This window comes from Nyctibius grandis, chromosome 1, assembly GCF_013368605.1.
Source record: "Nyctibius grandis isolate bNycGra1 chromosome 1, bNycGra1.pri, whole genome shotgun sequence".
Classification (NCBI taxonomy): Eukaryota; Metazoa; Chordata; class Aves; order Nyctibiiformes; family Nyctibiidae; genus Nyctibius; species Nyctibius grandis.
This window is the reverse complement of record NC_090658.1, coordinates 4,111,919-4,133,901: the sequence shown is the minus strand read 5'-3', so window position 1 is coordinate 4,133,901 and position 21,983 is coordinate 4,111,919. Positions and strand designations below refer to the sequence as shown.

Genomic DNA, 21,983 nt, shown 5'->3' with positions numbered 1-21,983 from the left:
AGTGTTTATTTGCAAATAGCCTGTGTGTTGTAGCTGAAGCTTTGTAGCACTTCAATTTGAAATAGAAGCCACCCAAAACTATACTTTCCTTTATGATATATAACTTACCTGACTGAAAAAATGACTTTTCTTCTTTTTTGGAGGGCCATATAAATCTCATCTATACGTCCACTGAAAATATGAACATGTAGTAGTAGAGGTTTTTGCAAGGGATCCATCCATTTCAACAGACAACGTTATAAAATGGATAGATTGTGCTATTGCACAATGTAGTTCAGTTCTTTTTCAGGGTTGCACAGTTTTTTGTCTAGTTTTGTAAGCGTATGAGTTTTTTGGACGGACATGTCATGTATGCTAACAAATTGTCCTGCTGTTGATAAGTTCAGCAGCTAATGTTACAATTATAATTTTTATTCCCTCTGCACTGTTACAGTCCAAATCAGCAGTAAAGAGGTTTGTTTAAGCCAATTAGTGTTGTTTTTTTGTATTATATATAAAATGCAGAGAGTGTGATCTTTTGCAAGAATAAATTTTAATTGATCTACTACATTTGAGTATGATTGGTATTAACAATGACATTTTTCTGTGCTGATAAAATAAATACCATGTAATTGCTATCCGTTCCATCACTGATTTTTTTTTCCATACTAAAGTACATTCATTTTATTTAGATGCCACAACTGAAACCTGAAACTATTAGTATGACTGGCCTAAACCTCTTCCAACATTTGTGTAATTTGGCTCGTTTGGCTACTAGTGCATATGATGGTGGCTCAAACTCAGAGGTAAGCCTAGATTCTGTGCTCATGGGGTTTGTTTTGAGGGAAGGGGAAAGTTAAATTACTTATCTACTATGGTGTATATCTTGGGAACTTATTGGCTTGAATATTGTTTATTGGTTTGAGATAGTAATGCCGTAGCCCATAGTGGTGGAGTATGTACAGAGTACTGCCTTGAGGAGAGCCCTGGAAGCTCAGGACTCAAAAGTTCCAAATGTAGGACAGTGAAATGGAGATAAAAGAGGCCAGTGATCCTGACCTTCCCTCATGACTTTGAGCCGGTGTGGCTTTTGTCTCTAGAGGTAGAGATAGGAAACAACACAGAAAGTGATACCTGTTGCCTGCATATCTTTGTGCAGTTTGTCATATTCTTAGCATAACTGAGCTGTATTCACTGTTGTGTTTAAAGAATGGGTTTGTAATATTTACTTTTATAAATAAGGAGATTCAGATAACATTCTACTAGGCATATTTAATTCTGACTAGAAATCTGTTGTAAAATGTGTCTCAGTTACGGATGATGTGCTTTAGAAGTTTCTTCTGTAGTTTTTTATACAGAGAAGCTATCTAAGAAATAAAATAATATATAGGATATTTTTCTGTGAATTGATTCGAGGCAATTTTTTATTAAAATTTCTATTCTTGCAATGAATACCAATAATAGTTGTGGGCTTAAGGCTTCATTTAGAAGTATTCCTGTGTGTCAAAAATGAAAATTCACTCTTGAATTTTAAGCAGTCCTCCTATGCTTCAAAGTATGAAAATATTTCTGTGACAGTTAGGATTTTATAGTAATTGATGTGTGCAGTGTTGAGAGCCCGAGCAGAGGAAAAACAGAGATATTTTTAGTAATTTCATCAAGAGGCAAATAAAACGTCTCAGGTCAGAAAAGCATCACTTCCAGTAAAATAATGAGGCAAGGTTTTGCTTGTGTGTTTGTTTTCCTTTTGTCAAAACAGCTGTGTGGCATGGACCAGTTCTGGGGTATTGCTTTAAGAGCACAATCTGGTGATGTCAGTCGAGCAGCTATCCAGTATATCAACTCTTACTATATCAATGGTATGAATTTTCATTTTTATTTTTGTTTTCTATTTAAAATGTGAAGAATATCTAGTGTTATCCTCTTTTTATTCTTAGTATTGAAATGCCTAGTCTCAAAGTTGTGATGATTTGCTTTAACTGATGTTACAGGTAAAACTGGTCTTGAAAAAGAACAAGAATTTATTAGCAAGTGTATGGAGAGTCTGATGATAGCTTCTAGTAACCTTGAGCAAGACTCTCATTCAAGTCTGACCATTATTGAAAGAGGACTTTTAATGCTGAAGACACACCTGGAAGCTTTTAGGAGAAGGTAAATAGCTCCATCGATACATTTTGATGCAGAATTTATTTACATTCCTTTTATCGTAATGATGAATGAGTTACAAGTTATTATTAATTTAAGTGATAGTTTCTTTGGTTTTCTTTGTGTAAAGTAAGGACAGTAACGCATAATTTTGAAAGGTAGTATATAAGATTTAAACAGTTACAGGAGTTGGCCCTTCTCCTTATATAAAGATGTATGGTTGTGGTTCATGTTTCCTCATCCCTCACCAGAGAAACTTTTTCAAAGTTTTTTTAGTTTTGTTTGAAAAATACTGAGAGTATCAATAACTTCCTCTTATTTTGCAAAAACAGTGAATGAAGGTGCAAGTTTTGTCTTCCCTCTCATTGTTTATCAAACATTTGTGTTAAATAGGTTTTGACAAAAACACTTTTTCAATGTTTTTACCTGCTGCTTAAGGTTTGCGTATCATCTGAGACAGTGGCAGATTGAAGGCACTGGTATCAGCAGTCACTTGAAAGCCCTGAGTGACAAACAGTCGCTGCCACTAAGAATTGTATGTCAGCCAGCTGGGCTTCCTGACAAGGTAAGTTAAAAGCCCTTTTACAAGTACATCCTACATTGTTAAATTTCAGTAAGTCCATTGTGCACTTCGCAAAGTAAAATACATGTTTTATTTCAGATGACTATAGAAATGTATCCAAGTGACCAGGTGGCCGATCTACGGGCAGAAGTCACCCATTGGTACGAAAATTTGCAGAAGGAGCAGATAAATCAACAAGCACAGCTTCAGGAGTTTGGCCAAAGCAGCCGCAAAGGGGATTTCCCTGGTAAGCTGTAGTACTCACACCTCTTCACTTTTAAAGTGCTTCACTTGAAAACTTGGGTTGTTCTGCGTCACAGGAGACATGGATTGTAAGGTACATAGTGCACACTCCTGTCTCAGAGACCTTTTACTATGTCCATTTTAATATACCTGTACTAGTTGATCTACAGCAAAAAAACGTTCCTGGTTAGGAACCTGAAGTGGCGATTATTTCATCAGCTGAGGTAGAACTCTGAGCAGTTTATCAAATTTCAGTAAAAATTAAAGCTCATGATGTCAGACTATGACTTCTTCTCTTGCTGTTTCCTTATAGAGTTAAATCGCATTGTCCTTAACTGGTTTTTAGTTGTTTTCTCAGGTGGGATTTCAATTTCATGAAATAGATAGAAATAACAGAATCTTTGTATCAACTTTTGACTCTTGGAATTCTAGACTTGCACTTTTTTTTTACATCTTTTTATTTGTTTCATCTGTTGTTAACTGTGACTGGCAGTTTCTTACGCTGTTGGCCTCATTTAGCGCTCCTGTTAGCCTGCCTTTTCACCACTGTGTAGGTGGCCCTTTCATTTCCAGCATCTTTACACAAAGTGTTACTTTTATTTTCCTGCTCTTGGGATGCATGAACAAATGGTATGTCTGAAGTGATACCAGTCGCATCTAACACCTGGTGTCGGAAAAGGAAATCTAGTTTGAGAAGGTGAAGACACTGAAATTAAATGTTAAACAGATTGTTACAGAAGTGAGGTAACTATTATTGTGGAAAATGAGGCTGCAGGTTCTGAAATGGGCTAAAAGAACCTTAAAGCATGTATTGGTTACAGATACGTTTCTCATGATTTTGCCATTGTGCTTCTGCCAAGGGAATATCCAAGAATGCCCATGAGCCAAAACTTTGGGAATGTATCTGTAAGTAATAGATGCATTCATGTTTATTGAATGTTCCTTTAAATTCTCTTTCACTACAATAAACTCCCCCCAATTTACCATTTACCACCTAATTCTTTGGAGGTCTCAATACCTTTTGTAACATCTCTTGCTCATTTGAAATCTGCAGTGCTCAGAGAAATGTGAGGTTGTATTTGCTTCTCACTCAGGTTGTTTGTTGTATTCTTTCTTCTGAAATCTGTTACTAGTTTGCTGAAGTGCAGAGGGTGGTAGATTTCTGTATGTTTTTGTGGATGATGTGTTTGCCTGCCCTTATCTATTTGAAATTATTTTGTCTGACTGCATTGATAAGTTTCAAAGCAGCCAGCTGGGGAGGATAGGAACAGTGATAAATATGTGAGATTATTCCTAACTCCACATAAAACCTTCATGGTTTTATTGTTAACTGACAGATGTCTTCAGAGGGCTGCTCTCTATCCAGAATGTCCCAGAAATTTTGTTTGGGCAGGATTTGGGGCTCATGTATTTGCCTGATACCTCCATTTATCTGGCAGTCCCATCAAAGTTACTGTGTGTACATCTCACTGGATTGCTCTAGTTTGGAAACGTCAGCACTTGGGTCTGTATCTCAGCTCGTCTTGGGAAGCATCACCTGGATTTATTGTGTGCACACATCAGCAGTGACTGTGTGGCTGCAGGTGATGGGCTTTCAGTAATTATCAGAAGAAGCAGGCTGACTGTGCGTGCTCTACACCGTGCGTGTCTTTAGGACAGTCAAAGAATGAAGTTTGCTACGTATACGTAGGGTGTTTTTTTTGTTATTTTAACAAATATAGCAAATTTCAATCCATGACAAATACCTTTGTGCACCAGAATTGGTGGTTAGAATTATATGAGTGCTGTGAGCTATAAAGTCATTGTGCATTGTAATTCCTGGTTACTGCTTGATTGTCTGCACCAAATGAAATCAAATTCTGAATCTTTTAATTGTTCAGATTTCTTGTTCAGTGTTGAGAATTCTTTGAAGGGTGTTCTCAGTTTTTCCTTTCTGAAGTATATGACATCTTCGGTTCCAACTTACATTTAAGTAAGATTAATCATTGCTTCTTTGTCTTTGCTGACTTTATCACAGGTGTGTGCTACAAAGGGATTTTGTTGATGATCACAATCATTTTCCATTATCCTTCTCTGGCATAGCATAATTTACTACAAAGTATACAAAGTGTGTTTTAATCTGTGTAGTGGACAGTTTTCACTACAAGATTGGGAGAACTGTTATTGAAAAGGTTATTTCTGAATACACGCAAGTAGATTTGGTTTAATGTAATGGATCAGTTTTCATAAGGAAATTGCATTAAGTTTTTGCCTCGTTTTAATTGCTACTGAAGTGTGTACTATTAAAAGTAAGTCTTAGCACTTTCATTAGAAAATGAAACTATGATTCCAGAAATTTACTGAAATATGTTTTTATCCTAGGTGGCCTCATGGGACCTGTGAGAATGATTTCATCTGGGCACGAACTGACAACCGATTATGATGAAAAAACGCTTCATGAGTTGGGGTTTAAGGATATGCAGGTATTACCAGCATAGAGACAGCAGTCACTGAAAAAGATTGGTTGATATATTGCTTTTGTCTTGTGCAGCTGATGTATGTAGTGGTGGTGGAAGGTATACTTTTCTTTGGGAGCATCCTACAGTTTTCTGCAACTCGTTGTTTCATGCTATCCAATATGTGCCTCCTGTAAGCTCAAACTAATGCTGTCAGTCCTTGCTGCTGTCAATCTTCAAAATAATTAATAATTTTTAAAGCCTAATGCTAGTTATGTTAGCAGATGTGAAAACTCAAGGAATAAAAAAAAAAAAAAAAAAATCAGTTTTTTCATTCATCAAGGAAAACAAGGGACCAGTGAAAACAGAATCAAATATCCACATTTTGTCTGAATTGTTGAACACATACTAATTCCATAGTAGCAGTGACTAGCTCTCTCCTTTCACAGGTTCCATCTGAAGCATTTTTTAATGCTCATCTGTAGTTTTTTATGTCAGTTGAGGGTTCCTGTTAGAGTGGTCTACTCATAAGCTTGCTGAAGTCCACAGTATGAAGAGCCTGATTTGATTTGTTTAAGTGTGAATGACATCTCGACAGTTTTAGGGAGGTGGGACTGTAATAAAACTTACCAGCACATCATCACATACATTCTTTCTATATAAGGGAAAACTAAACTCATAGTGTACCCCTTCAGGGATCTGCTAACATCCTTTTAGAAAGATTATTACTGGTTGATATGCTTACGTGTGCCATTGCTGGCTGTTAGCAGTTGTAGCAGTTAGTCTCTCTTGACTCTTGCGGTTCCAAATCAGATGATGTTGGACTACATCTTCGGTTGTTTGTTAGTTCTTTTTGCTAAATGAATTGGGTTAATTCAAAAGCAGAACCAGTTTTTAAAATAATTTTTTCTTATTGACATAGATAATTTTACAGAATTGAACTATGGTGCAATCAGATGAATTCTTATGCTTGCAGAACTTGGAGGAGCAGTAGCATTCTGTTTGAAGGGCTGGGTGTGATCAATGTATGGAGGTGATAACTAGTCAGCAGGAACAGTGCATCTGAGAATGGCTTTTCACAACGTGGTTGTGCCAGTATAACAAATGTCTGCTTTGCCAACCACACCGTTATTTGTGTTGCTACGCCCTCGCTAGCATTCTTCTGGTCCTTTGAGCCAATTTATCTTGTTTTTCCTCTGGATTAGTTTTTGTGCCATTTCATTATTATAGCGAGAAGTCAGACCAATACTAGAGTCTCCCCAGCCTGAATGGCAAAGTAAGGAATGAGGGACAAGGAAACACGACTGTCTACTGTAACAGCAGCAAACAGTGTATGCAACTACACCATGAATGCCTTAAGTGAAAGCGGGACCAAGCTTTAATTATAGCAGTTGCTCAAAATGACGCTCAGTAAAGATTTGACAGCAAAGATACTGATGTATCTTTAAGTTCTTAATTCTGATCGTGTTGAAAACATTCCATGGTTTTAGCATATGAATTTTTAAAATTGTCTCTGTCCTCCTTGTTGTTTCTCTCTGTTTCTAGATGGTGTTTGTATCCCTGGGCGCACCAAGGAGAGAACGTAAAGGTGAAGGTGTTCAGCTTCCAGCGTCCTGCCTACCTCCTCCTCAGAAGGACAACATTCCAATGCTTTTACTCCTGCAAGAACCTCATCTTACCACCCTTTTTGATTTGTTAGAGATGCTTGCCTCTTTTAAACCTCCTTCTGGAGAAGTGGCTATGGAAGATAGTGAGGTAATTTAGAGTAACTTTATTAGAATAATTACATTTAATTCTTGTTTAATTGGATCTATTTTTCCTATCTAGCCTACTTCTTGTGTACTCTATCCAATTGCTAGGTATGTTTATTGTCTGTATATTCACATTTCATGTATGGTATAATCATTATCATGATTTTCCTGATTTTCTTAACAGCATTGTTCTGATGTATTTTAAATGTTCTAAATATTGTAGAAGCTATAGAAAAGTAATTCTTAAGAAAGAACATTGATTATTTAAATAGATGTGGTGAATAATAATTGACTTGAAGAAAGGTTTGTAAAGGTTTTATTGCAAAAACTCAAGTTTTATGTCTTATATGCCGTCATTAGCTTGTGGGAAATTTAGTATATTTGAACCAGTAGTTTATTTTTAAGTTTTATTTACACTCAGATATTTCAAAATATGTGATACACTGTAAACATAATGGAACTTAGTTTCTTGCAGGTTCAGTGAGACTTCAACTATCATGTTCTATTTATGGATTTACGTTAGGAAACAGCTGCTTAGTTAAGAATAAATACATTTTTGCACTTTGAAATCTTAGCAAGGTTATTTTCACAAAGAAGTTCACAATAAGAATGGTTGTTCTATGGTTTGTCAGAGTGCAAGATGTGAAGAGCTCCATCTCCATGCAGAAAACTTATCCAGACGCGTCTGGGAACTGTTAATGCTTCTGCCAACGTGCCCTAATATGTTGCAGGCATTCCAGAATATTTCAGATGAGCAGGTAAACAAGGAATTCTTGTTTTACATGTTTACCTTTATTGACATGGATCTTTTAGTGTCTAGTGTTTAGTTGCATTTTCCCCAGATAGGAATGTTAGATAGTAAGTATGTTAAGTAAACCTAATAAACAAACCTAATAATTCTTATGAAATTAATCTAAACAGAGCTGTCAGTTTAGTTCCCGAGGTTTGTTTCTATGATTCCTTTTAAAAAATTATTTAATAAATAAAAAGAATAGTCAATGCTAATTGTCACAATCTTTTGGTTTGAATTGAAACACCAGTTTCTTCATCTGCAGCCTTGCTTTAACATTGTGACTGTTGTGATAGTAATCCTTTTGTACTCTTCTATAACTTCAAAACATGGGTACTCACCTAGCTGTTTTCTTGATTCTTGACCTATAGATGAAAATTTTGGCTCTTTTGAAGTTGTTGAAATTACATATTAACAGGTTTTTTTATATTATGGTTCTTTATGGACACATACATGGAAATTTTGGTGGAAGTTATAATTTAGAGTATAATATTTGGCCTCCTTTACTGTAAAATTGCATGTCCCTTAGCTTATAATAAAGTTGGAGGTTTACTCAAATTTCATTGCTGAATTCACATTATTCAAATGGTTAATTGTGTATAGAAATCTGCTTGAAATTCTCTAATTTCAAATAATAGATGAAATTAAAAACCAAATAATTTGTCCATGTCACTTTAAAAATCCTCTCACATTTTTCAGGTAGATCAGCATTACATGTAATTGCGTTAATTTTTTTCTGTCCTTTTAATCTTTTAAGGGTAATGATGGCTTTAGCTGGAAGGATCTTCTGCGAATAAAAAGTGCCCATAAACTTTTGTACGCCCTGGAAATCATTGAAGCTTTGGGAAAGCCCAACAGGAGAATAAGACGTGAATCTACGGTAATAGAGTTTCTTGCACAAAATATGTGTTTTCTCTCTAAACCAAAGTATATATTGGTGAGTTGTTTTATAGTATTTTAATTCTTTAACTTTTTACAATTAATTGTCCTTGTTTATCTTTAGGGAAGTTACAGTGACCTTTACCCAGACTCAGATGATTCGAGTGAAGATCAAATAGAAAATAGTAAAAACACATGGAGCTGCAAGGTTTGATTTTTCCTACAGTATTCTGTGGTATCTACTCCAGTTTAAAAAAAGATATAAAATGAAAACCCATTTAAAGTGTTATCTGTCGTAGAGTTTTTGATCTCAAATTTAGGTATAACATTTTAAAGATTTTCTGTGTAATCAGGCCTGTAAATTTGTCGTAGTTGTGTACAACTATTTCTTTTTTTTTTCATAAAACATCCAGCTGAATAGTGATCGGATTTTTTTTTAATTTATAAAGCGTAGATTGGTATCTAACTGAACTTAGTGATATGTTTGTGTTTGCTCTTTCTCACACTGGTTCCATAATATACTTACAGTTTGTTGCTGCTGGAGGGCTCCAACAGTTACTAGAAATTTTCAATTCTGGAATCTTAGAGCCTAAAGAACAGGAATCATGGACTGTGGTAGGTGTTTATTCACCCTTTTTCTCCAGAGTTCATTACTTTCAGCCTTTGTTATAGTTACTTTTATGTAGTAAGTGAAATAAATGAATTCCATAATTGAAACCTCCATAGCATCTTTTTCTTGAATATTTTATATTCCTGAAAGAATTTGTTTTCTTTTAAAAAAAGCTTCATACTTCTGCTTTTTTATATTTTAAACCCACCCTTTGTGTTTTTCTGTGTATTTTCAGTTTAATTTTTTGTCCAGTCTTAAAAAATCCTAGTTTGTAGAACGTAAAATTGTAGATCATGAGAACATCTTAGAGATAAAACCTGGGTTCCATCTGTAGGAATGATTGCAACTGCATTGATAGTACTATGCATATCACACTTCTTAAAAAAAAAAAGTCAAAATTTCCCAAACAAGAAGGAGGTGCTTTATTTTTGCTTTTTTTCTGCTTGTTTTAGAGAAGGTTGCTATTTGGAAACTTTTATTATAGTCTGTTTTAAAAGCAGTAATCTGTTAATTATCTTTCCCTCTGAAGAGGCCAAGAAATACCATATCCCCTTGTTGGCTTTGAGACAAAAGTGGTAGCGTTGTGGCTATGGTGTTAATAAAGACAATTTTCAATTGTGAACATTATTATTAGTTGTTCTTATATGATGTCTTTTTCATCATTATTCTGTTATTAGTTTGAGCTAAATTTATATAATAGTGAAAACTTTTTTTGTTAGTTAATTTTTCCCTTTTTTTCGATTCTGTGGCATTTGATTAAAAAAATTGAAATATCTCAAGCTCTGAGTCATATGTAAATAGAAAGAAGTAAATGAACAAGCATACGTATGTATGTATAAAACATGACAGTTACTGAAATGCTAAAAAGAGGGCAGGTGTACTTTGTAGTAAAAGTTTGATAGTTTTTAACTGATTTTGATGTATTTGTTCTCAAATTATTTCAATGTTAGAAACAAATTGTCATTCTCTCTATTCAGTATATGAACGAAAGTTTGTATTATTGCTGTTATTGGTCTGTCTAGAAAGTGTGCACAACACTGCAAAATAGTAACAAATTCTGCAACTAAGTGCCTTAATACAGACCTGACTTATACAGAATCTTGTACACTTACACATAGAGGTGCTAGATAGCCGACCTGCTTCATGTGTTGCTGTGACTTGGTGCTCTATTTCTGTTGATTCTACTCTCATAATGCACCTTCTCCTGGTGGAGCTGAGCAGGTGCTATGTTTGGCCACAGCCACACAGCTGAGAGACATGAAAATTGATCTCCAAGAAGTTACTAAGAATCAGTGGTTTTCATCTGACAAGAGATACTACAATACAAAATGATATTTTTTAAGTAGTATCTTGTCTCTGCATGGTTAAATATATTCAACTTGAAAGCACTTCTGTATACCAGAAATTTTCCTGAAAAAGGAAAATTTTATTTTCTTCTTATTTACAGTGGCAGCTAGACTGTCTTGCTTGCTTGCTGAAGCTGATATGCCAGTTTGCAGTTGATCCTTCAGATTTGGATTTAGCTTACCATGATGTCTTTGCCTGGTCTGGTGTAGCGGAGAGTCACAGAAAAAGAACATGGCCAGGCAAATCAAGGAAGACTGCAAGTGACCATGTGAAGGGCCTTCATATACCTCGTTTAACAGAGGTAAGAGATAAACAGTGTATCCATTTTGTGAACTTTATAAAAATGACTCCTTTGTTGTGTGAAGCCTTTATTTTGGTAATAAAATAACTTAGTGAAAAAGCTACTAATATTAATCTGTATCCTACATGCTAATTCTCCTCTAAAAAGTATTTTAATTGCTTTAAACCTGGCAGTTTTAAAAGCTGGAACCAAAAGGTTTTTTGGTGATTGGTGATCACGCGAATTGGGAATTTGGAATTCCAGTGCTTTATTTCTTAAATTTTGTTTTCCACATTAATTACTCCTTTTTTTATGTTAGCCTGTTATTTAGATTCCTTTAGTAAACACTAAAATAACTTCCTCTACTAGGGATATCTGAGCGAGTGTATGGTAAACTCACCTAAACCTGTAAACCTTCCTACCAGACTCCTGCATGCTAATTGCCTAATGTAGACCAAGCCCGATACTTAATCAGTAGTATTTTGGCATCAGAGAGATGTTCACTGTAAATCGATTGCTCTTGGGCACAGGACCAGCTGTGATTGCCAGAAAGTGTAGATCTACGCTGCGAGCTGGAGCCAAACTTCCCATTTGCCATGGTTACATATGGGAAGACCTTAACTATTCTATAAGTATTGGGTATTTCTGGCAAAACAGATCCCTAAATTGCCAAAGCTACTATGATGCAGGGAAATTATCAAACGTATTACATTTTTTAACGTTGGCTGTGTGTAAATGCTGCTACCAGTTTCTATAACTGATTTAAAATTTTTAGTTGTCAATTGATGAATATTTTTTATTGCACTGGATTTGCTATCTAAATATTTTAAAAGAGTTTCTTCAGACTTTGATTTGAAAAATTCTGTGCAGCCTGTCAGGTTCTCTAAAAAAGAATTATATAAGTGAATGTATAGTCAATAAAATGTTCTGATCACAGAGATGGGCAAAATTTACATATCCAACCTCATCCTCAACCCTGTCTCTTCAAGCCTGATTTTTAAAAGGAAGTGAATAGTCTATGCTTTTAAAAAAATACTATGTTTTTATGAAAGGGATTGAATAAAAGGTTGATTTTTCTATTCAGTTAAATTGTCTTTCTTAGAGAATTAGAATGATATTTTAGCATCTAGATTTAGTCAATGAAGCACAGGATTTTAGAGCTGCTTTAATAAAAAACAATGTTTTAACTGTGGAGATGCTATGATTTGTCTTTTGTTCTTCCTCCCTCTACACAGGTGGGTTTGTTTTAGATTCACACAGTGTGTATAATTTAAAAACAGATCAAAAAGCTTGTTGTTATATTAACTGTTTTTTTTTTCTTTTGACTTCAATTTTTAAAGGTGTTTCTTGTACTTGTCCAGGGAACCAGTTTGATTCAGCGACTTATGTCAGTTGCTTATACATATGACAACTTGGCACCTAGGTACAATATCTTTTTATTTTTGTAATAAAGCTAATCAAGTGTGCACATTTTCATCGCTGCTTTAAATAAAGTGAATACCTCTTTCAGTTGTAGTCTCCGTTAACACCCATATCAGAAATCTAAGTCTATAGTCATTAGACTTGCTTTTCTTAGTCACCTCTTCTGGTAGTTTTCCTACCCTTTTAGGAGGAATGAGAGAGAGGAGAGTGGCGAGAACTCTCAATGGTCAGGGTGTAAGACATGGAGCAACAAAATATATATGGTATGCTCGCATAAATTCTCATGGCAGAACTATTTCTTTGTTCTGTCTGTAGCAATTAGCATTCCCGACTTCAAGGCAGTGTAAAGGAGAAATTAAAATAAATTCCCTTTTAAGCTGCTTAGTTATCTGCCAGTTTTGACTTATTTTTCCCAACCTGATAACATTAGCTTGTTACTGCTGAAATTACCCTTATTGTTTTAGTGAGTGTGCATGTACTGAAGGCAAAATTTTACCTTCAGAAACAGGCTATTAGAGATTTTTGTCCTTTTTGCCTTTTGTCCTGAGAAAACCAATTCTGTGTAAAAGTGCATCCTGACAGTCAGACTGATGGTGGGGAGGTCAGGTTTTTTGCCACATTTGATGTTGTAGAATTATTTGATTCCAAGTAATGGATAATGTGTTTCACCCTATTTTTAAAAGATTGTTAAGGACATTCAGAGCATTTCCAGCCAAATCTGCAAGTGTGCCTAACTTTAACCTCTAGTTGGGTTGCAGGAATAATTTTAAACATATACAATATGTTTTTGGTTTCATAACCTTTTATTGCAATTTATAAAAATGTAAGTAAATAAATACAAACATTTAAAATTTGTCTAAAGTTTGCAAATGTTTGTTCAAAGTGTGGTTCTCTATGAAGAATACTAGCTCTCTTCTGTATGGGTCAGTTCTTCGTTCCATTTTACGTCTTCTCTTTTTTTGATAAAACAAAGGGTTCATAGGTATTTTTTCCTGACTTTTTATCTTTTTTATCTGACTTTTTACTAGTTAGTAAAGCTTTAAGGGGGTGACTTGGAGTTTTTAATAGTTTTATTATCATTGCTAATTTTGAATACTGTAAGAAATGAATCCTTTTAAGATTAAAATTTTTAAATGTAATTTAATTTAAGATTAAAAGTTTTCTTAGTGGGTACTTAAGTGTGTTGTTACTTGTGCGTACTTGTATTTCTAAGTGCTACATGCTGTGATAAAGTTCAAATGGCTTTATCTTCTTCCTGTTCAGGGTGTTGAAAGCTCAGTCTGATCACAGATCAAGACATGAAGGTAATTGCTGCAAAGTAGCCGTATGTTATGAACTAATAGTAATGAAAACATATTGAAGATAACAAATTATGTGTTTGATTTACTCCACCATTAGAAGACTTGTTCCTTGGTAGTGTTAGGGCTGTTATAATCTAGATGGGAATACACAGAGAGACTTTCCTTCTCTGGAAATTGTTTTATATGAATTGAAATTTTGTACTGTAGCAGCCCTCACCTCCAGAAGAGCCGTTTTTGGTAGGAAAACCAGCTGTATTCTGATCTTCCAAAGAGCAGCATATATAACACCATAATAGAGTCACCAATAGTCACCTTTATCCTGGTTTACAGAAATCAGTCTGGGCCCAGAATTCCTTGGAGCTCCCCCATCTGTCCCTCTTGTGGAGATTTCTTACAAAAGGTTCTAAATTACCTGTGTCAGGTTAAGTTTATCAAAGTAATTGTCAAAAGTACAGCACAGGTATGCATAAACATAGGTATGTCCTCCTAGGCTTATACATTGCCTTCAGTGTTTCCACTTTGTTCTGCCCTGTGGATGTTAATGTCTATGAACTCGAATTCTCAGTAAATGCTATGAATCACCTACTAAAGTTTTACTTTTAGCTGTTAAGAAGAAAGGAACAGATATACTAGTTAGTCCAGGGAAACGTTCATGTTAAGACATGGTGCAACTCATTAGCAAAGTACCAGCTTGCTGCTTAAGAAGTAGAGATGCAGGAAAGGGTTGTGCCCCAGACTGATAACGCTTAGAGTAATCTAATTTAATTGTCATCAGTAGTGCCAGTGTATTTAGTAGGCGTACTGGTAAAATTCTGAGTTTAGGTAGTGTCTTATGTGCCAGTAAGGATTTAGTCTTGTATGTTAGTATGACTGAAATAAATATCATATGTGCTAGAATTGTGCAGCTCTTCAACCTAAAAAGCCTATTCTGTTAGTTACAGCGTGATTTACCTCATTTTCTTTCAGTCACTCATTATTCGATGTGGCTCTTGGTGAGTTGGGCTCACTGCTGTTCCTTGGTGAAATCCAGTCTGGCGGACAGTGATCATTTGCAAGACTGGCTAAAGAAACTTACCCTTCTTATTCCAGAGGTATGTTAAAGGAGAGCTGATGCCATTACTAATTAGTGCATAATATGGAACAAGATTAACTTTGGTTTCAAGCTACCATTAAATTCAAAACATGTTTTTTCCTGCTAAAAGCAGGCAGGATCTGACTCAGTTACTTTGAATCCTGTTTAAGATGTTAAAATACCGTGTAAGATGGTGCATTTGTGCTTGATTGCAGACCAGTTTATAAACTCTTGTCTTTGTTCTTGGCTTCTGTTTGAAGGTAATTTTTTCGTTGTAATTTGTTGAAATTTCTGAGTGATGCCCTCTAATGTGGATTAGTCTAAATATACTTCCTCCTTTATATTTTTTTTCAGCTATACTTTTTATCACAAAATAAGGTGAATGAGAGTTGATATAAAAATGTTTGTCATTACTGAATTTTTGCTTAGCTTTAAGTAATTTTTTCTGGTGTAAGAAAGACTTGAAAATTGCATAAAGATATGCATAGTGTAAAATTTCTGTACTTACTCGTGATTGCTTAAAGGTGCAATATGTACATGATGTGATAATTATTACCTGTTGCTTTATTACTCAAGCACAGAAAAAGCTTACATGCTGACTCTATTTAAAAATCCTGGAAAAGAAAGAGTGCAGACTTCCAAAGCTGGATTAGAGGTAGTCTGTGGATATTTTTCTTAAGAAAAGAATAAAAGAAAGAAGAAAATCGTTCTTCTAGTGAAATTAAACAAATTAACCATATAGTTAGGAATGAGTAAGTGTAAGTTCCAGCATCACATAGATTTCCCTTATGTGCCCAGATGTGATAATTCCTATTTTAGTAACTGGCTGTAATCTTTATTGTAGAAAATATGTAACTCGAGAGACAAGGGGCAGAGACAAATCACCTTTTTTGTTAGAACGGTCTCTTTTGCATTTTTCTGTAAATGTACATTATTTGTAATATGTGTTTTTAGAAAGATATTCTACCTTGATAACCTGATAGCTATTATGAGAGGAACTTATTACGTACATATGAAAGAAAAGTCAACAAAAGAAAAAAAATCTTCTAGATAATGTGTGTAATAATGTAATTTTTTATTTTTCATGAAGACTGCTGTTCGCCACGAGTCTTGCAATGGTTTATACAAGTTATCTCTCTCTGGTCTGGATGGGGGAGACTCAATTAATCGATCCTTTTTGCTGCTGGCTGCATCAACGTTACTAAAATTTCTCCCTGATGCTCAAGCTCTGAAACCGATCCGGGTAAGAATTTAAGAAATTACAAGACTTTATGAAAGATCTATTTAAACTTACTTTTGTTAATATTAAGAGAAAAAATGATAGCACATTATCATTATGTCTGACATACTGTTTCTGATACACTGAGATATTAAGACTTTTGGTTTAGATGCTTCTAGAAACTTCACAAAAGTAGTTAAAGTTGTGACACTGCAGTAATATAGAGCTTGCCTGTGCTTGGAGAAATGCAGAATAGCATTTAGGAGTCCTCTTGTTCTAGAATTTTAGTGTCCACGTAACACGCTGTTAGGGAAGAACAGTTGTGTTTCAGTATATGCCTCAGTTTCCCTTTTAAATGTAGGTAAGTCCATAAATAAATCAGTATGTTGTTTTACATGTACATAGGTACCCTCTGTGGCCAAATATTATTGTTTCCCAGTCAATTGCTCCTGGTTTTCTGCTGGAGCATTATTGTCCTCATAGCTCTACTAAATAGAAGAGATTCTGTGGATGCTGTCAAAGCTACTTCAGGAGGAGATCTCACTGTTAATGTATGCAGGTTAATAGAGATGGTTTGAACTTTTGGTTGATTTTGCCTACAGTCAGGGACTGTAGACCTAGCAGTGCATGTCAGGGGAGGCTGTGCTGACTTCAGCTGATATAGCTAGGAGAGCACTTGTATGGGCTTGTATGGCAGTGAAGTGTGAACCTGGATTTTGGGTCTGTCAAGCAGCTATTCTTGTGACCCTGTGTGGCATTTGATTTCAGGTGAGAGTGGTTCATTCAGTTTGAGTCTGTTTTTGTTTTAAACTCTGTTGATATAAAAAAAAAAAGTTGAAACACTTTACAGAAGATTTTGCACTATCTGACTCATGTCAGAAGTGTTTAAAATCAGAATTGTACTAACTAATGATTAATTCAGCCAAGGTTTCTCATGTTTTGTCTAATCTAATATTGAAAATTTTGCAATTTGCAGTAGTTAGGATGAAGTTGATACTATTTTAAATTTTTTTTAAGGGTCTGGCAGATCATCCTGACAGTCTTTCAAGAAAATTAATAAATATTTCAGAAGAAAAAAAGAACGTGCACTGTTACCATTGTAAAACACATTGTTCTTGTACTTGGCTTATCTTAAATAGGTGCTTGTAGAAAGTAATATTCTTGTAAGAGTTACTAGTTTACTACATTTTTTTAATACACAGTTACTTTGTCTGATGTACTTCAGAACAAAAGCAATTTCTTTTCACAGATAGAGGATTATGAAGAAGAAACAGTGCTGCGACCAGGTTGTAAGGAATATTTTTGGCTGCTGTGCAAACTGATTGATAACATACACGTCAAAGATGCAAGTCAGGTAGGTTTTGCTTGGCATTCATATGAATGTTTCCTTTTTTAAATTTGGGTATTCAGACCACTTTTAGTTCTCTCGGCTTTCCTTGCTCTCTGATGTGGATTTAGTAGCTCTTGGCCAAAGGAAGCTTCAGATACTGAACCTGTAGAGTCAAGAAGGAGGAATGGGTACAATACACAAGGAGGGTGGACTTAGGTGAAGGTAACAGACATTGGGAATACTGTAATTATCTATGAGATTCACTGTTGATAATTTCAATGCGGTCTAAGGAGGACATAATCAAGTATTTGACTAAAGCTGAAAGGAAAAAATATAGTTAACAGCCACTTAGCACAGGTTAGAAGACTTATTCACAACTTTTGAAACATCTCTAAAGCACTGAAGTTACCTTTTGGGCAAACTGCAACTGCTTGTGCTGGCTGATGGCCCTGCATAAATCTCTCTGGTTCGTTCTCAGTGTTGTGGCAGGAGTGTGGGAAGGGAAGGAAGATAAAGCCTTAATCCTAGTTTCTCCAGAATGGAAAAGTCTTGTCCTCTTCTAACTCTGGATGTTCCCAGTAGAGGCAAAACCCCCTTATGCTCCTCTCATGTTTCTCTGCTCAGCTTCCTTCCATTTCTGTTTTATTAATTGAATCTCTTAGCTAGGCTACAGTTCTGCCTACTTCTTCTGCACATTGCTCAAGCAAGAAATGCTAATGGGACTTTTCAACCTTCTGATGACAAACTGTGTGTTCTTGTGAGAAAGAACAATTAAACACTTCTTAAAATAGTACTCTTCCTTTTTTTTTTTTTGTATGGTAGATATAGTATATTTGTAGGATCTGGAATTGAAAGAATAAACGTTACTTCATTTTAACTGTACAGCATTGATTTTAAAAAACAGTTTTACCACCTTTATAAAAATGTATTAAAATGTTGTTGCAAGCATGTTTGAAAGAAGAGTTTTAGTTGTCCCTGGTTTTCTGTGTGCAGTAATACAGTTTCATCCAAAAGCATAACCATAGTTTCAGACTAGGCTTATAAATTGTAATCCATGAAGTACATAATTATTTTCCATTTATATTCCATTTTCTTTACTTTTAATCAGACCACGCTGCTTGATTTAGATGCACTAGCAAGACATCTTGCTGACTGCATTCGGAGGTAAAGATTGCTAACAGTAATTTCACTTGCAAGTTGCATTATATTTATTGTTAGTGGGACAGAGTTTTAATGTTTCTTTTGTATGTATGTGTATATATAGCAGAGAAATCCTTGACCATCAAGATGGTAATATAGAAGATGACGGACTTACAGGACTGCTTCGTCTTGCAACAAGTGTTATTAAGCACAAACCACCATTTAAATTTTCTCGCGAGGGCCAGGTAAGAAAAGGACACAGAAAGACCATGAAGAGATCAAAATACTGTCGTCTCTTCTTACTGTACTTTCTTCATTTCACCTTTTTTCTGCTATTTTGATTGCAGGACTCAATATGTGATAGTATATCATATTTCCTAGCCTTAGGATGATGAATAAAACACACGTATTCCTTTTTTACAAAGTAGCACATACAGTCCCTTCCCTTTCTAACTATATTTAATTTCAGGATAGAGTTCTTACATCCAGAAATTTTATTTGTTTTCATTTATTATCTTTAAATGTTTTTAGTATTGATTAACCAGTATTGATTTAAACCAGCATTAACTGGTTTAAAAATCATTAACAACAGCTGCTTTTTGACCATATTTTGGGACAGTTGTGATCTAAAAGTAGCTTTTAAGCTCTACATCTACACAGTGGCAGACACCTGTTACAAGAATATTACATTCCACCTGTGCTTGTAAAATGAGAGAGTGGCTAGGCACAGAAAGCTGCTAAAAAATTTCTACTTTGTGTTTCAGAGCCACATGGACTAAAAGAAATTTAAAATTCATGGTGTAAGAGCTGACTTAAACTGGTGATTTTTTCTATAGACTGTACTGAGCTTATGATTGGATCTTTAGTGAGGTTTCACCAGGAAACTAGTCCCCTGTATCTAATTATGTTGCATATATCCTGTCTGTTACTCTGTCTCTTATCACAAAATGGCCCCGAAGGTAATTTTGCTGTCCAAAAGTTTTAAGTGTCCATATTTGCACTACCTAACATAAAGTTACATTGCCAACAGCATTTTAAAAGACTACTACTATGTAATTCTCCTGGAATAAGTGTATTTTAAGTATGGAGAGCTTGCAGATTAAGTTAAAGCAAGAATTTAATTCAGAGTGCAGTGTGGAGGACGATGTAGAAATTAAAATAGAAGAGGTATGCAAAGATCAGATTTATGTAGGTTGGATATATGAAAACTATAAGAAGAAAACAAAATGGAAGCTTAAGGAGAGAGGAGTGATACTATACGGAATCGAAAGTATGTTGCATGTATGTAGTATATTACAGGGAGGCCACAAATTTGATTTGAAAAATGGATGAATGTGAACAGAGCACTGCCCACAACAAACTTCTCAAAGAGTTTGGCTTTGCTGAGAGACAGGGACTTAGAACATTTTCTGAGACTAAGTCATGATCTGCTGTTATTTTTTTTTTTTTTAAATTATATGTACAATTAAGTACACTTATTAACTGCACATTATAAAGTGCATTAGTGAAGAGTTTTGTATTGTGTTCAATGTAATAGAACAGGATTATGAAACCACATGCTTCCCTTTGAGCAAAGGCTGGTGAAAAAATGTCCAGGAAAATACACTGGCAAATACAGAATATAGTTTATACTTGCCCAGAGGATTCCGATACTCTGCTGTGCCTTTTCTTTCCTACAGATTCCTTCTCTTACTAAGTAAACAAAATTATTGTTCGGCAAATATTGTCAAACTTTAAAGGTCACATTTTGTGACAGCAATGGATACTCGATCTACCTGCTTTGATGTCTCTTATAGGTGATCACTGCCTACCTTATTCCACACTAAATGGACAAAAATACATTTTTAACATATACTAGCTAGCATATCCTCACTAGAAAGGTATATTTTAAGGCCACTTTGATGGTAAAGAGATATATTTTTAACAAGATTGGGGTTTTGCATTTAGCCTCTGAGCAAAATAATCTATTGAGTTGTCTTCCCTGCTCCAGCATGCCAGAATTCAATCAGCACAAATACAAGATTGAGATTGTTAATCAGAAAAAGATAGAGCCAGATCTCTGAAGTTACTGCTTTTCTAGTCTGGGATACCTTAAGGTGGCTGGTGTGTTAAAATACCTGTTTTAAAAAGGCTGCAGCACAGCACTAGGCTGCAGCTGAAAGCACAGTCTAAAACTCCACTTAGTAGATGCAGCTGGTCTGCTGATCAGCTGTAATATCTACACCTGATATGGATGGTTAGGAATGCAAAGGAATCAGACTGCTGCCCCACACACTCCTGATACAGACTAACTACCAGGAAATGAGGTATCTATTTATTTTTAATTTTGGGCATTTTCTTTCTCCAAAGTGTGGAGAAATCTGGAAGAACTTTGTTTAACTATATTGGCCAGGAAAGACCTCTCCATACTATTCAACTATAAACATAAGACCCTGGTTCTAAGATTTTATGTTAAGACTATAGGAATTTCCCTGCACACTGGAACAAGGCTTTTGATGGTGGTTTTGCTGTGTACTCTGCAGAAGACTGTTTTTTGAAATACGTAGAATTTGGTTAGATTTTACAGCAGAGCCTGTCTCTTAATGTTAAAAGGCTTCTTAACTGAATATACCTGAATGGGGAAATTCAGGAAGAACATTTTTTTTTAATTATAGTGTAGAAATTGTAGAATGAAGTATAATAGCTGGATTGGTAGCCTGTGCTTTACAAAAGGGGAAAGAATTCTGTCCCTAAAATAAATTCAAGAAGATATATTAGGGGGAAAAAAAGAAATCAAAATTCTGCAGAGGTAGAGGATTTATTGTCTGATTACGCAGACAACTAAAATGATACACTACTAATATGATTTAATGATTAAATACAGTTTAAGATTGCAGGCATTTTACAGAAGCAGTGCAGTGTAAGCTGTGGATCATGTCATCAGCCCTAGACATAAAGTACATGAATTGCTGGTTGTTTAAGGAAATTTGTTGAAATACTGCCTTATAAATTCTGCTGAATTTCTTCTTTCATGGTCTGTCATTATATCACTTAAATGACTAATTAGTAATGTTCACTTCGTAGCTGAAAGGTGGAGGAAAGCCTTCTTTGAAGGTGCTGTCGTTGTGGAAGAGTATGACCACATGTTCTTGCAGACCTACACAGATTTTTTTGTTATCCTTTTAATATTTTACTTTTGGTTTAATTTTATTGAATTAAATTGGCTACATAGAAGGAAGGTACTGAAGTTTAGGCAGATCCATCTCTTTAGTGTATTAATCTCAGATGATAAATGACGGTGCGTAATACGTATCTATCATCCAGAGGCAACCTGACTTGGTACAGCTGTGCTTTGTGCCTTTTCAGTTAATATTGCAAACATGAAACAACACAAAAATACATGTACAGTACACATGATGCATAATTTAGTGTGTGTTTTAAGATTAATTAGTGGTTTGTAAGACTCAATCAGGTAGAGTGAATAAAGTTATGTGCTGTC

The 21,983-nt window shown here is 35.1% G+C and overlaps 1 protein-coding gene across 14 annotated transcripts in view; it reads left to right on the top strand.

Annotated features, from left to right (window-relative positions):
• Positions 1-21,983, top strand: part of USP34 (ubiquitin specific peptidase 34) — a 139,809-nt gene that overhangs the window by 70,180 nt on the left and 47,646 nt on the right. For all 14 annotated transcript variants that reach the window (XM_068410804.1, XM_068410851.1, XM_068410820.1 and 11 more), the window contains 19 exons: positions 672-785; positions 1,739-1,838; positions 1,971-2,130; positions 2,563-2,689; positions 2,786-2,933; positions 5,291-5,391; positions 6,910-7,119; positions 7,748-7,873; positions 8,663-8,785; positions 8,909-8,992; positions 9,313-9,399; positions 10,842-11,042; positions 12,362-12,444; positions 13,707-13,747; positions 14,711-14,835; positions 15,907-16,059; positions 17,285-17,389; positions 18,474-18,529; positions 18,630-18,750. In XM_068410804.1, coding sequence (XP_068266905.1) covers positions 672-785; positions 1,739-1,838; positions 1,971-2,130; positions 2,563-2,689; positions 2,786-2,933; positions 5,291-5,391; positions 6,910-7,119; positions 7,748-7,873; positions 8,663-8,785; positions 8,909-8,992; positions 9,313-9,399; positions 10,842-11,042; positions 12,362-12,444; positions 13,707-13,747; positions 14,711-14,835; positions 15,907-16,059; positions 17,285-17,389; positions 18,474-18,529; positions 18,630-18,750 — 2,265 coding nt within the window. The remainder of the gene's footprint in view (positions 1-671; positions 786-1,738; positions 1,839-1,970; positions 2,131-2,562; positions 2,690-2,785; positions 2,934-5,290; positions 5,392-6,909; positions 7,120-7,747; positions 7,874-8,662; positions 8,786-8,908; positions 8,993-9,312; positions 9,400-10,841; positions 11,043-12,361; positions 12,445-13,706; positions 13,748-14,710; positions 14,836-15,906; positions 16,060-17,284; positions 17,390-18,473; positions 18,530-18,629; positions 18,751-21,983) is intronic.